The sequence below is a fragment of the Balaenoptera ricei genome, chromosome 16 (genome assembly GCF_028023285.1).
Source record: "Balaenoptera ricei isolate mBalRic1 chromosome 16, mBalRic1.hap2, whole genome shotgun sequence".
Taxonomy (NCBI): Eukaryota; Metazoa; Chordata; class Mammalia; order Artiodactyla; family Balaenopteridae; genus Balaenoptera; species Balaenoptera ricei.
Genome location: NC_082654.1, coordinates 29,238,100 through 29,253,146, shown reverse-complemented (window position 1 = coordinate 29,253,146; position 15,047 = coordinate 29,238,100). Strand labels below are relative to the sequence as shown.

General features: G+C 41.8%; 1 protein-coding gene across 7 annotated transcripts in view; it reads left to right on the top strand.

Moving 5' to 3' along the window:
• ENTPD7 (ectonucleoside triphosphate diphosphohydrolase 7) overlaps positions 1-15,047 on the top strand; it is an 89,606-nt gene that overhangs the window by 12,785 nt on the left and 61,774 nt on the right. For 5 of the 7 annotated variants that reach the window (XR_009498049.1, XR_009498052.1, XR_009498048.1 and 2 more), the window contains exons 1-3: positions 6,646-6,753; positions 7,050-7,152; positions 8,283-8,468. Coding sequence is in view for 1 of the 7 variants with exons in the window: in XM_059900518.1 (XP_059756501.1) it covers positions 7,145-7,152; positions 8,283-8,468 (194 nt within the window). In the remaining 6 variants the exon portion in view is untranslated. Of the gene's footprint in view, positions 1-6,148; positions 6,399-6,645; positions 6,760-7,049; positions 7,153-8,282; positions 8,469-15,047 lie in introns of those variants that run through there. The other 2 variants (XR_009498053.1, XR_009498050.1) reach the window with 2 other exon arrangements.

Sequence of the window (15,047 nt, the reverse complement as noted above, 5' to 3'; positions counted from 1 at the left end):
ATTGCCCTACCGTTGAATGTGGACTGAGAGTTAGTGACTCGCTTTTAACAAATAATACGTGGCATAAGTGAAGACATGGCTTCTGAGGCTAGGTCATCAAAAGAAGAAAGCTTCTACCTGGCACTCACACTCTCCCTCTCTCTCAGATCACTCTGGGAGAAGCCAGCTTCCACATCATGAAGACACTCAAGGATCCCTGGAAAAGTCCCATGTGAGAAGGCACAGAGGCCTCCCACCAATAGACAGCATCAACTTGCCAGCGATCACTTAGCAGCGTATACTTTAGTGCCAGTTAAGATGTTAGATGATTAGAACTCCAGCTGACATCTTTCTTTCTTTTTTTTTTTTTTTTAATATTTATTTATTTATTTATTTGGTTGCACCAGGTCTTAGTTGAGGCATGTGAACTCTTAGTTGCAGTGTGCATGTGGGATCTAGTTCCCTGACCAGGGATCGAACCCAGGCCTCCTGCATTGGGAGCATGGAGTCTTATCCACTGTGCCACCAGGGAAGTCTCCCCAGCTGACATAATTTTTTTTAATATTTATTTTTGTTTAAAAAAATTTATTTTTTGGCTGCGTTGGGTCTTCGTTGCTGCACGTGGGCTTTCACTAGTTGCGGCGAGCAGGGGCTACTCTTCGTTGTGGTGCGCGGGCTTCTCATTGCAGTGGCTTGTTGTGGAGCACAGGCTGTAGAGCACAGGCTCAGTCGTGTGGTGCACAGGCTTAGCTGCCCTGCGGCATGTGGGATCTTCCTGGACCAAGGATCAAACCCATGTCCCCTGCATTGGTAGGCGGATTCTCAACCACTGTGCCACCAGGGAAGTCCCCCAGCTGACATCTTGATTGCAACCTCATGAGAGACCCTGAGCCAAGCTGCTCCTAAATTCCTGACCCATGAAAACTGGGAGAGATAATAATTTGTTATGCAACTATAGACAAAGAATACAGGGACTCTCTCATGGGCTGTTCTCTCCAGTCCCAACTGCCACCATCTTGCAGAAGTTCCTCATCTTTCTTTTATCTCATTTGTTTTTTCCTTTACCAGAGCTCCCTGAACCTAGTCTCTAGAGGGAATGCTCAAAATTCCTGTATTTTATTTGGAGAGTAATTGAAGTCTTCTTGGTCTAAACCTCTCCCATCTAGACTAAGCCCAGGGGATCCCACTCTCCCTGACCAAACATACCCATTATGGTCCAAAACCTAGATATTCTGTCTTCCTACCTGGCCAGCTGTTACCAGGTCCACTCAAACAGCTGACAGCTTTTAAAACAAGTATTCTTGCCCTAATAGAAGTATGCATGAGCAAAGTGCTACAAGAGCAGAGAGGAAGCATCTAAGCTGACTGGGGGAGCTCATAGAGAGAAGGTGACATTTGAGCTGAGTTTTGAAGGATAAGTAGGAGTTCATTTGGTAGAGAAGTGAAAGAAACTCACTTATGCAGAAGTAATAACAAGTACAAGGGCTCAGAGGTAAAAAAAGGCATAATTCTGAGACATGTAAATATGTCAGGGTTGTGAGAATACCTGTTGAGGAGCTTGGTTGATGTTGGGGGCTAGATCATATCAGGCGTTGTAAGCCACATATATCAGTTAGGAGACCAAAGCTAACAGAATCCCCTGATTCAACTGACTTAAAAATAAGAACAATAATGAATTTAGTATCTCAAATAATAAGTCCGTAAGTAGGGCTGCTCCCATGTTGGTCACCTTCACAGCTTAATGATGTAATCAAGGACCCAGGTTTTTTCCATATTTCTATTCTGTTATTCCCAGGCTTGCCCCCTACCCCCGTGGTTGTAAGATGACTAAAGCAGCTCCAGGTACCCTTAAGATGACTTCTGGAGGTAGAAAAGGGGCCTTTTCTTCTCTCTCATTATGTAAGCTTTTGATTGACATACTCCTTTTAAGATGGAGAAAGCCTATCCCAGAAATGTCTTCCCTCCTCCTCCCATTCCTCCCAACAGCTGACTTCCCTTTAGTATCATTGGCTAGAATTGCATCATATGCCCAGGCTCAGTATTTGGTAAGGGAATAGGCCACCATGATTGCTATAGACCAGTCACAGTTTACTCCCTAGGGCTGAGGTGGGAGCTAGCACTCTTGAAGCACATGGCCAAGCATAGCAGTGTGGTTACTAGAATAAAATTGGGATTCTGTTAACAAGGTGGAAGAGAGATCGTTGGTGTTTTGGGTAGGCAGTCAGCAGAATCTCCCACACCATGCCAAGGAATTTGAACTATATCCCATTGAGATGGGAAACCACAGAAGGATTTTAAAACAGGAAATAGCATGATTATATTTCACTATGTCAGAATAGAGGGGTACTCAGGAGGGGCATGGGTCTGGAGGTAGGGCCACCAGTTAGAAGATTTCATCAGAAGATATTAGAGAGGATTTTAGGCATTTGAATTAAGAACACCTAGTGACTAATTGGAATGGGAAAAGGAAGTAGAAGGAATAGATTCAAGAATGACTTGCATGTAAACTAGACAGCTACATGTCAAAGAATGAAATTAGAACACTACCTAACACCATACACAAAAAAAAACTTCAAATGGATTAAGGACCTAAATGTAAGACCAGACACTATAAAACTCTTAGAGGAAAACATTGGAAAAACACTCTTTGACATAAACCACAGCAAGATCTTTTTTGACCCACCTCCTAGAGTAATGAAAATAAAAACGAAAGTAAAAAAATGGGACCTAATTAAACTTAAAAGGTTTTGCACAGCAAAGGAAACCATAAACAAGATGAAAAGACAACCCTCAGAATGGGAGAAAATATTTGCAAATGAATCAACGGACAAAGGATTAATCTCCAAAATATACAAACAGCTCATGGAACTCAATATCAAAAAAACAAACAATCCAGTTAAAAAATGGGTGGAAGACCTAAATAGACATTTCACCAAATAAGACATACAGATGGCCAAGAGGCACATGAAAAGATGCTCAACATCACTAATTATTAGAATCAAAACTACAGTGAGGTATCACCTCACACTGGTCAGAATGGCCATTATCAAAAAATCTAGAAACAATGTTGGAAAGGGTGTGGTGAAAAGGGAACCCTCCTGCACTGTTGGTGGGAATGTAAACTGATACAGCCACTATGGAGAACAGTATGGAGGTTCCTTAAAAAACTAAAAATAGGACTACCGTATGACCCAGCAATCCCACTACTGGGCATATACCCTGAGAAAACCATAATTCAAAAAGAGACATGTACCACAATGTTCATTGCAGCACTGTTTACAATAGCCAGGACATGGAACCAACCTAAATGTCCATCAACAGATGAATGGATAAAGAAGATGTGGCATGTATATACAATGGAATATTACTCAGCCATAAAAGAAACGAAATTGAGTTATTTGTAGTGAGGTGAATGGACCTAGAGTCTGTCATACAGAGTGAAGTCAGAAAGCAAAACAAATACTGTATGCTAACGCACATTTATGGAATCTAAAAAATGAAAAATGGTACTGATGAACCTAGTGGCAGGGCAGGAATAAAGATGTAGACATAGAGAATGGACTTGAGGACACGGTGGGGGGAAGGGGGGAGCTGGGGCAAAGTGAGAGTAGTATTGACATATATACACTACCAAATGTAAAATAGTTAGCTAGTTGGAAGCAGCAGCATGGCACAGGGAGATCAGCTTGGTGCTTTGCAATGACCTAGAGGGGTGGGATAGGGAGGGTGGGAGGGAGGCTCAAGAAGGAGGGGATATGGGGATATATGTATGCATATGGCTGATTTACTTTGCTGTACAACAGAAACTAACACAGTATTGTGAAGCAATTATACTCCAATAAAGATATATTAAAAAATTTTTTTTAAACAAGAATGACTTGCAGATACCTGCTTGGGTGAATCACAGGGTATTTTGTCAAAGTTGGGAATATGCATGGAGGAGGTTTGGGTGGATAAGGTGAGAATGGAGAGACAGTGAATTTGGTCTTCGACAATGAGGTACCTACAGGACACATGAAGAGAGATCAGTAAACTTGGAGGGGAGAGCAAAGACCACATTAAATTCCATTAGAGGTTAGGGCAGGATGGAGTGTGGAATGAAGGAGAATTGATGAGAAATAAAGCAATGCAGACAACTGACACCTAGTGTGGGACTGGTTTGACTGATTTTGCTCAGGGTGGGTAGAGTCAAGGACGTCTTGAGAAAATTGCAAATGTAATCGTAGACAAGCCTTTAAAAAGCAGTTAAAAACCTGTTTTGAAATATGGATTTCTGTAATTTGTTTCAACATGTTGAATTACAGCAAATGAGATGGAGAAATGATCTCAACCCATTTTTTTTTGGCCTCCTAACTGGAAACCTCAGAACTTAGCCCTGTAGGCTGTTAATCAGATAAGCACTGCAGGCTTTACCATGCCTGAGGGCATATGAACTGATTGAAGGGATTATTGTCCAAACCAGATGGACAAAGAAAGTATAATGAGAAAGTGTTGGGATTAAAATGTAGGTTTCTTTTCTGTTTTTCTATTTTGTAACAGTAGTTACAAAATATAAATTAGATGTTTCAATGCACCTTCAAGTTCTAAGTTAATATAGTTCATAAACCATATGAATCAAGTACTATTTAAAACATAAATAGGAATTTTATTTCCACTCAAAAACACTCATTTAGTGGAACACTGGAGTTTGAAATATACATAGATTAGACTTAGAACTGCACAGTTGGCAGGCAACTTCAAGAATTAAAAAAAAAAACAAAGCCAAAACATTTGTTGAGCTTTTCCCATGTCTACCTTATTCCAGGCACTGAACTGGGCTCTAGAATAAAAACACCTGGTATTTTGTATTTTTTTGTGGTTAATCCTAACTTTATGCAACTATTATACTCGATGTGGTTTCTGGGGCCTGGTTAAAATACAACACTTGAAGCAGAGTAGGGACTGAGGGACAAAAGAGAAAATTGAGAATTGAAGGAGAAAAGCAACCTAGGAAACCCAACAAGTTTGGGAGGGTAATGGAGGAAAAAAGAAACAGTCATGAGAGACTGAATACGCAAACTGGATAATGGCCAGACCATATATGACAATTAAAACTCTGACCCACAGCCCCTGCAGCAATCAGCCCAGAACTCTCATGACTGGTCAATGACCGTCAGCGTCCCTAATTTTTGCCCCTGCCCTCCCAACTCAGGACCAACTGGAGAAGGTCAAATATGCTCCCCCAGAACAGTCACATAAGATGCCTTGCTTCTAGTTAGCCTGCCTCCAGCTTCCCCATGCCAGTACTCGGTGCATACATGAAATCTTCCCTTTTTGTTTTTCCACCTTAAACTTCCCCACTCCCTTAACAGCCTTTGATTCTCTGCCAGATGCCAAGTGATAGTGGTTGACTGCCTTGTTATAGCAGGCATAGAATAAATAGCCTCTTTGTTCTCATTTGGGTGGTCTTCATTTATTTCCACAGTCAGTCATTCACTTATTGATCATATATTAGTTGTATTTTATGTGCCAGGCAGTGCCCAACATTGCTATGCAAGCAGGTAGTCTTGCCCTCAAGGATATTCTGTCTACTGGGATAGACAGATACATAAATATAATTGTAATTCAATGTGGTAAGTGAAACAACAGGCATCTATAAAGGAGGTGTAGATCAAGAGGCTTTTAGGGGAAGTGACCCTTAAATCGAGTGGTAAGGGATGAGGACGAGTTGACCTGGTAAAGAGGCAGGGAAGGATACTCAAGGCAGGTGGAGGGGAGGGGGTGGAGGAGGCAGAGTGAGCAAAGCCCAAGAGGGCAGAAACCACAGAGGTGCGTTGCTGGGGCATGATAAGGGAGGCGAGGAGCAGCTGCAGGTGCTGCATGGGCAGGTCGTGGACGGCCATGTGTGTGCCAAGTTTGTAAGGACTTGGACTTCATCCTGTCCAAGCGGCTCCCGCCTGGACATGAGAGAAGGGGCTGGTGTAAGCAAGGTAGAAAAACAACATTCAGGAAACATTACCTTTTGTGTATCACTGTTAAGGTCCGGGAGGGCAGGGACACAGCTGCTCTTAATGTTTGGCTCACAGTAGACATTCAATGAATGTTGAATGAATGGATATAAGCGCTGCGGTGTAGTCGTCATTACCCACTCCCACAACTTGTGTTTTTTTTTTCTCATGGGACAACACAGTGGATCCGCGGCATCTGTTTGGGAGGCTGTAGGGAAGGTTTGTGGTGGGAGAACTGCCATTCTGCAGGGCAGGATTTGTGGACACAAAACCTCCGACTGGCTTTAGGCAAGGGATGCACTTGTGTCGCGAACACCCCGAGACCCACCCACCCGAGCCGCTCCGTCCTGAAAACGGCCGCAGAGAAAACAGCCAGCAGAGAACTCGCGCCACCGAGAGGGCAGCAGCCGCAAGGCACCTGAACGCCGCTCGGTACTGCTCACCTGTGAGCCACAGCCGGCCCCTCCAGGCGGAGCCCCGCACGACGACCTTCCGGATTGGACGCGCTCGAAATCCCGGGGCGGGCATTAAGGCCTAGCGCTCTAGGGGACTGGCCACCCTGGCGGACCGACGTGTGGCCGACGGAGCTGGTTCGCCCGCGGCCCCTGCTGGGTGGAAGGCGGGCCCCTCTCCGCGGGCCCCCTGTTAGTCATTGGCTCCCTGCGGTTTCCTTGGGGACGTGGCGCCGCCGGCGGCCCAGGCCTCCTTCCGGCTCGGGTAGAGGCCGCGGGGAGCACCTCGGGACCTAGCAGAGCGGAGCTGAGGGGGCCGGCGGGCCGCTCGACCCGTGAGTGTGAGCGCGGGAGGGCTGCGGGGCCGGGAGGGGCGGCGAGGGGAAGAGGGAACCCCCATCCCCGCCACCTGCGGACCGCGGGTTCCTCGAGGACGTCGCTGGCCCTCTAGAATACCCCGCTCCCAGGGAGCCCGGGTAGGGTCCACTGAGCCCCAGGAACAAGAGCATACGGATCTGGAGTGGGAGCCCGGGGAGTGGGTGGACGCCATGAGCTTCTCGTGGTGGGGTATGGGGTCTAGTCTCGTGGGTACTGCTGGAGGTGAGCCGGAACCCCAACCAACTCTTTCCAGGCTGCAGACTTCGGAGATGACTGGGACGAGGAGACCACCTTCTCAAGGCAAAAGGAAAAGGAGGTGACAGGCCTTGAGACCACTGAAGGGAACCCATGGCTAGGTAAGGTTGCAGACTTTATCCTCAGCTGGGAGCTCAGTGGGGGGGTGGCTGGGAGATTGTTACCAGTGAGGTTTGCTCTAGGGCTGCATCTGGACTTCGCAGCCTGGTCAGATGGATGCAAAGATCAAAGCTGCATTCTTTTGAAGGCAGATTCAACAATACCTTACAGCCCAGAGCCCCCGGGGTGATAGAGTGAGTGCTCGCTCAGCTCTGGTAAGTGCTAGATTGTAATGTTCTTTCAAATTCCACTTGAGTGAGGCTAGGTGCCCCTTGAGGAGGTTAAAAAAAACAAAAAACAAAAACAAAACAAAAAAACAATTTTTTTAATGAACTTTGAAAACAGACCGAGGTCCCTCTGAATTACTATGGAAAGAACTTCACAGTTGAATATGCTTATCCATACATTATAACACTCTGAAGCTTTCAGAAAAGATTAATGTGGCTCTGTGGAGCAACATGTACCAAATGAGACAGTTGTCAAATAGAGTAAGTGGAGAAAGATGCAGAACAGTAGGTATGGTGTAAAACCAAAGGAATGGAGATACACACACAGACACACACAGATATATTACCTATATGGTATGTATTTATGCTTGTGTATACATAGACTATCCCTGAGTAACAGTGGTTGCCTCTGAGAGGGGAATGATGGGTTTAAGGCACAAGACTCACTTTCCACTATATATCCTTTAAACTGCTTGATTTTTTTTTTATTGTGTGCGTATGTTACCTATTAAAATATTTTAAAAAATCAGTTGAATAAATTTTCTGACTATCCAGTTTTTTTTGACAGCATTCTTGATGGGAATGTTACAAGTGCTCTGATTCTTCAGCGTTATGAGATTGCACAGGGAGACTGGTGATCTTTTCATTGACATGAAGTTGGTTCTTTGAACTGCATCCCAAAGTGCAGACCCTGGAAAAAGAGCAGAGGAGGCTTTTTTTATTTGTATAGTAGAAGCTCCATGAACTATGTATGTCCTTTTCTAAAATTCGAGACTAAATGAACATTTAGACTTCTGGGGGCATGAATTTTTTGCCTTTATCAGGAAGGGCTTTAATTCAGCTTAAAAACCATTTTTTAGCACTGGTTGTACAGACTTTTCTTACTAATGTTTGTCTCATTTCAGGATCAGTTTTTCCTACCTCTGCCCAGCCTCCTGGTACTTCACTGTGCCCACAGTGAGCCCATTTCCCCGGCAGCGGGTGGCATTCCTAGGACTCTTCTTCATATCCTGTCTCCTCCTTTTACTTATGTTAATCATGGACTTTCGACATTGGGGTGCTTCATTACCACGAGACAGGCAATATGAAAGGTGAGTCAGCTTTACATCGCTTCGATTGGCTTTGGTGTTGAAGTCATAAAGATTTTGATAAGCTGTTTAACACACTACCACCTTTGACTCTTTTGGGGAATACCACACTTTTATTAGTAAAACTGCATGCCACTTATTACATAAAGAAGATCTTAAGCCCCATTTTGGCAATGTTCAGTTTTGATTCAGGAATGCTGTTGCTGCATTTTAACCATGAAAGACATCTTTCTGTTTTTTTGTCTTGGTGGGCAGACTTACTGGGTGCATAAATGTTTAGGATTGTTATGTACTCTTGATGAATTGACCCTTTTATCATTATTAAATGACTCTGTTTATCTTTGATTATATTCTTTGCTCTGAAATCTACTAGTCTGGTATTAATATATCAATAGCAACTTCAGCTTTCTTGTGTTTGAGTTAGCATGATAGATGTTTTTCCATTCTTTTAGTTTTAGCCTATTTGTGTCTTTATGTTTAAAGTGAGCTTCTTATAGGCAGAGTTTAGCTGAGTCTTTCTTTCTACCCAATCTGACAATGTCTGCCTTTTATTTGGGCCGTTCAGGCTATTTACATTTATCAATTGTTTAGGTTTTAATCTGTCTTGCTATTTGTTTTCTGCTTGTCACATCTGTTCTTTGTTTGTCTTTCCTCTTTTTTTCCCTTCTTTTGAATTGAGTACATTTTTTATGATTCCATTTTAGCCCCTTTCTTGGCTTATTAGGTATAACTCTGTTTTTATTTTTTCAGTGGTTGCTTTAGGGTTTAGAGTATACATCTTTAACTTATTACTGCAAGTAATATTATACTTCTTCACACACAGTGCAGGAACCTAACAACAGTGTACTTTCATTCCTCTCTTTCCCCTTGGCCTTGGTGCTATTTTTGTCATACCTTTTACTTCTACATATGTTATAAGCTCCACCATGTGTTATTATTTTTGCTTTAAGCATTCAATTATTTTTTAAAGAGGTTTTTAAAAATAAGAAAAAAAGGCTTGTATATTTACCATTTCTGGGGCTCTTCATCCCTTTGTGTAGATTTCATATTTCCATCTGGTTTCATTTTCCTTTTGCCTAGAGGTCTTCCTTTAACATTTCTAGTAGTGTGAGTCTGTGGTTGGTGAATTCTTTAAACTTCTTTATGACTGGAAGAGTCTTTATTTTGTTTTCCCTTTAAAAGAAATGTTCACTGAGTATGGAACTCTAGGTTGATCGTTTTTTTCTTTCATTACTTTACAGATGATGCTTCACTGTGGCTTGTCTTAGGAGAAGTCTGCTGTCATTTTTATCTTTGTTCTCTCTGTACATAATGTGTCTTCCTCTGGCTGCTTTTAAGGTTTTCTCTTTATCACTGGTTTTAAACAATTCGATTATGATGTGCCTTGATGTAGTTTTCTTCATGATTCTTTTTTCTTTTTTCTTTTTTTTTTTCAAAGACACCAATTATACTTGAACATTTGTTACTTTTATTTATTTATTTATTTATTTTTGGCTGTGTTGGGTCTTCGTTTCTGTGCGAGGGCTTTCTCTAGTTGTGGCAAGCGGGGGCCACGCTTCATCGCGGTGCGTGGGTCTCTCACTATCGTGGCCTCTCTTGTTGCGGAGCACAGGCTCCAGACGCGCAGGCTCAGTAATTGTGGCTCACGGGCCTAGTTGCTCCACGGCATGTGGGATCTTCCCAGACTAGGGCTCGAACCTGTGTCCACTGCATTAGCAGGCAGATTCTCAACCACTGCGCCACCAGGGAAACCCTCTTTTTTCTTTTTTTTAAGATTTTTTTTAAAAATAATTTTTATTTTTATTTATTTTTTTAAATTTACTTATTTTATTTTATTTTTGGCTGTGTTGGGTCTTCGTTGCTGCGCACGGGCTTTTCTCTGGTTGTGGTGAGCGGGGGCTACTCTTCATTGGGGTGCGCAGGCTTCTCATTGCGGTGGCTTGTCTTGTTATGGAGCATGGGCTCTAGGCACACGGGCTTCAGTAGTTGTGGCATGTGGGCTCAGTAGTTGTGGCTCACGGGCTCCAGAGTGCAGGCTCAGTAGTTGTGGCGCACAGCCTTAGTTGCTCCATGGCACGTAGGGTCTTCCTGGACCAGGGCTCAAACCCGTGTCCCCTACACTGGCAGGCAGATCTTAGCCACTGCGCCACCAGGGAAGCCCTAAAGATTTTTTTGATATGGACCATTTTTAAAGTCTTTATTGAATTTGTTACAGTATCATTTCTGTTTTATGTTTTGGTTTTTTGGCCCCGAGGCATGTGAGATCTTAGCTCCCAGACCAGGGATCGAACCCACATCCCCTGCATTGGAAGGCGAAGTCTTAACCACTGGACCACCAGGGAATTCCCTCTTCATGATTCTTATGTTTGTGATTTGTTGATTCTTGGATCTATGGATTATAATTTTAAATCAAATTTGGAAAAATTTTAACCATTATTTCTTCAAATATTTTTCTATCCTCTCCCACTTTTCATTTGGTGTCTCCAGTGACATACTGAGCCGTGTGACGTTTTCTCACAGCTCACTGGTGCTCTAGTCATTTCTTTTTTTTTTTCAGTCTTTTTTCTCTCTGTTTTTTCTGGATATTTTATTAATATATTGCCATGCCTTCCGGTTCATTAGTATTTTCTTCTGTAGAGTCTAATCTACTGTTAGTTCAGTGAGAACTGAATACCTTTTTTCACAGAAAATATATTTGAATTATTTGATATAGTTTTAATGCCTTACCAGTTGCATAGAAGATCTATATTCCTTTAAAACAGTGATTTATTTTGCTATTTTTTAAAGGTTAGTTTATGATTAGGCTACAGAATGAAATGATGACATGTGTTCATCATCTTCAACATGATTTTCTCTTTATTGCATCCCAGAAAGTATCAGTTAGGAGGCTTTGGGCTGCAAGTAACAGTCAGACCAACTTAAATAATAACAAAGTTTATTGGCTCACATAACAAGAAGTCCAGGTGTAGAGGGACCACAAGTTCAACATTGGCTGTCAGGATGGGAGTCTCTGTCTCAGTTGCCCATTTTGTCAGCTTACTAAATGGTTGCATAATAGCAGCCAGGGAGGGCTACCTGCATCCTCACTCATGTCCTGCAGGAGAGAAACGGGTCTTCCATGCTTTCTTATAAGAGTGAAGACCCTTCCTGGAAACCTCCAGCAGCCCTTTCCTTGAATCATTTTTGGTAAGAATTGGGACACATACCTCCTCCCCTTAATATTTCTGGGTTGTTCTGTCCCCAGAATTTCTCATTTCCTATTCACTTTGGTCATTCATTCATTCATTCATTCAACGAACATTTATTGAGCAGCCACTGTGTGCTGGTTGATAGGAACTAGGGCATGGAGACTTGGTACTTTTTCTCAAGAAGTTTATATTTTCAAACTTTTCTCCTCTAGCAGCACTATTCCTTTGTATTTTTCTTTCTTCCTTTTCGAAGAGGAAACACTTGTTTAGATAGATGACTTGTGTTGTCAACAATTGGTCTTAAGAAGCCTGTAGCTTTGGAAAACTGAGCCCATAATTTGAGTTTTTTAAATGCTTATTGAGGTTTTCTTGACATACCTGAGCACAGTTTCTCACTGGAACATAGCATGGTCTAATTATGGAATTCTATGTAGGATAATATGGCTGGAGTAAAGACTACTAGGCAGTGAGTGGTGATCTATATAGCTGGAGAGGTAGATCAGGCTGGGCCTGTTAAGCCATTTTAGGGGGTTTAGACTTTATCTTAAGGGCAGAGGGAAGACTTTGAAAGGCTTTGAAGAGTGATATGATCAGAAATGCTTTTTACAGAAAGATCACTTTGATGGCATGGTGGAGAATGAATTGGAATCCTCCAGTAGAGAGGTGATGGTGGCCTAGACTTGGGTGGCAGCAATGATGATGAAGAGAAGTAAATGCATCTGAGGGATACGTGGGAGGTAGAGTGATCTGATAGTTCTTATCTACCACTAAACTCAGGTGGCCAGATTCAATAGATACTTATGCTGAATTAACTGAAACAAGTTAGCCACAGAGCTAAGGAACACACAGACTGTGCCTGTGTAATGATCTTAACAAAATCCTCACACCCCGTAATGCTCTGGCTGAGCAGCCAGCAGCCATATAGCCTAGAGCTCCTTGTTCTTTAATGAAACGTTATGTGCATATGGCCACAAATTACCATGTGTCCTTAAACTTCACTCATGGCTGCCTACATGAGTCATTTAGGAAGCAAACATCTGTTGAGAGCTTGCTGTGTGTGTGACTCTGTGCTAGGCACTAGGGTACAAAGATGAATAAAATGTGGCCCCTGAACTCATGGAGTTAATAATCTAGTTAGGGAGGCAGATGTGAAGGAATAATTGTTTCCTGATGAGATAATAGTTTAAGTATAACTATGTAGAATCAGGAATAAAGAATCAGGAACTGTACATAGTCAAGAATGAGGAATAAAGTTAAGAATCAGAATTAATCAGAAGAGGCTCATGAGTAACCAAATTTGATATCACTGAGTTCATGTACTAAGAGCTTATGTACTATACTGATAAGAAAGGCTCTCACATAGAGGCTGTTTACTTTTGTTTTACATACTGTTTTTTTGTTTTTGTTTTTTTAACTTTTTATTTTATATCAGAGTGTAGTTTGTTAACAATGTTGTGTTAGTTTCAGGCGTACAGCAGAGCAATTCAGTTATACATATACATATATCTATTCTTGTTCAAATTCTTGCCCCATTTAAGTTGTTACATAATATTGAGCAGAGTTTCTTGTGCTATATAGTAGGTCCTTGTTGGTTATCCATTTTAAATATAGTACTGTGTAATGTGCATACTGTTGTAATTAGCTTAGTTCTCTCTTGTCTCAGGACACAGCAAATAATAACAAGTTAGAATGGTGGTAGTGGGAAGGGTGTGATGGTCATTAGATGCGGGCACATTGATGACAGTAATTAATAACGTACTGACATCTTGACAGTGAGGCAGGAGAGAGGAAATTTATTAAAAGTAGACTCAGGGGCTTCCCTGGTGGCACAGTGGTTAAGAATCCGCCTGTCAATGCAGGGGACCTGGGTTCGAGCCCTGGTCCGGGAAGATCCCACATGCCGCGGAGCAACTAAGCCCATGTGCCACAACTACTGAGCCTGTGCTCTAGAACCTGCAAGCCACAGCTACTGAGCCAGTGTGCCACAACTACTGAAGCCCACGCATCCAGAGCCAGTGCTCCACAACAAGACAAGCCACCGCAATGAGAAGCCTGTGCACCTCAATGAAGAGTAGCCCCTGCTCGCCGCAACTAGGGAAAGCCCGCGCTCAGCAACGATGACCCAACACAGCCAAAAAAAAAAAAGTAGACTCAATAACTCAGAATTTCTACAGACCGTTTCTATAGTGCTAAACAGTTCTACACATTTTGTTAAAACTATTTTATTATACAGTCTAATTATTTGTGTTAACGATGACTTTAAGTCAGTGGTTTTCAACTTTATGTATCCGAATCACTTGGGGACCTTTAAAAAATGCAAATAACTGGACTTTTTCTCAAGGTGATTCTAATATGCAGCCTAAATTGGGAACCATTGCTCTACAGTTTAGTTATATTTATTTGGGAACGAGGTATTGTGGTATAGGGGAAAGAGGATTGATTTTAGAGCTAATCAGCCCGTCATTCTCTAGTTGGGTTATCTCAGACAGGTGCTGTATTCTGGGATCTCATTTCTTTAAGTATAAAGCGGAGGTAAAATGCCTGCCTTGTCTTGTCATTTGGAGTAAAAAAGAAAAACACCTAGGACTGCCTGGTACATCACAGTTATTAGTCTTATTAGTATTATTTGGAATAATCTTGATTTTTCTGTTCTCTAATTCTGTTTTGTGCCCTGCAAATATGCAATGAAGATAAGGGGAAGCATTATCTCCATTTAAACTTTTTCCTTCCAGAATTTCTTTTTTGTGGCAGCTGTTACCTACTTAGGCACTGGTAAGCACTAGCTGATGATAAAATGATTAAACAAATAATTAGGAATTGATGAAAACACCCAACACTCAAGTTCAACAGCTTATAAAAAATTAGGACAAGTGCTTGTGGTTGTGATTTTTACGTTACATACATTGAATATAGTCATATTTTTTCCAACTTAAATTGTTCTTAATTCACATGATGAAATTATATCAATATTTTATATTGAAAAAAATGTTTTAATTTGAATTTTTTCAGCCATTGGTGGAACCTAGCATATCACTTCTTTTTTCTTTTTAATTTTTAAATTTTATTTTATTTATTTTTTATACAGCAGGTTCTTATTAGTTATCTATTTTATACATATTAGTGTATATATAGCATATCACCTTTGAGGTGATATGGCCCAGGATTTTAGAAGCCTGCATGGGGGTTTTCCCTCAGTAGTTTCAAAGCTGAAGAGCTGTTGTTTTACAAACATATACCCACATTGCTTCTGGAAGGAGAGAGCAGAAGGTTTGCGTCAGAACTAGAATTTAGGAAAAGGTAAATTTACAGAATGATGGGTGTCAGTAAGGATAGAATCCAGTATTTTTTTTAAATTTATATTTCTAAAACAAGCTTTATTTTTTAGAGTAGTTTT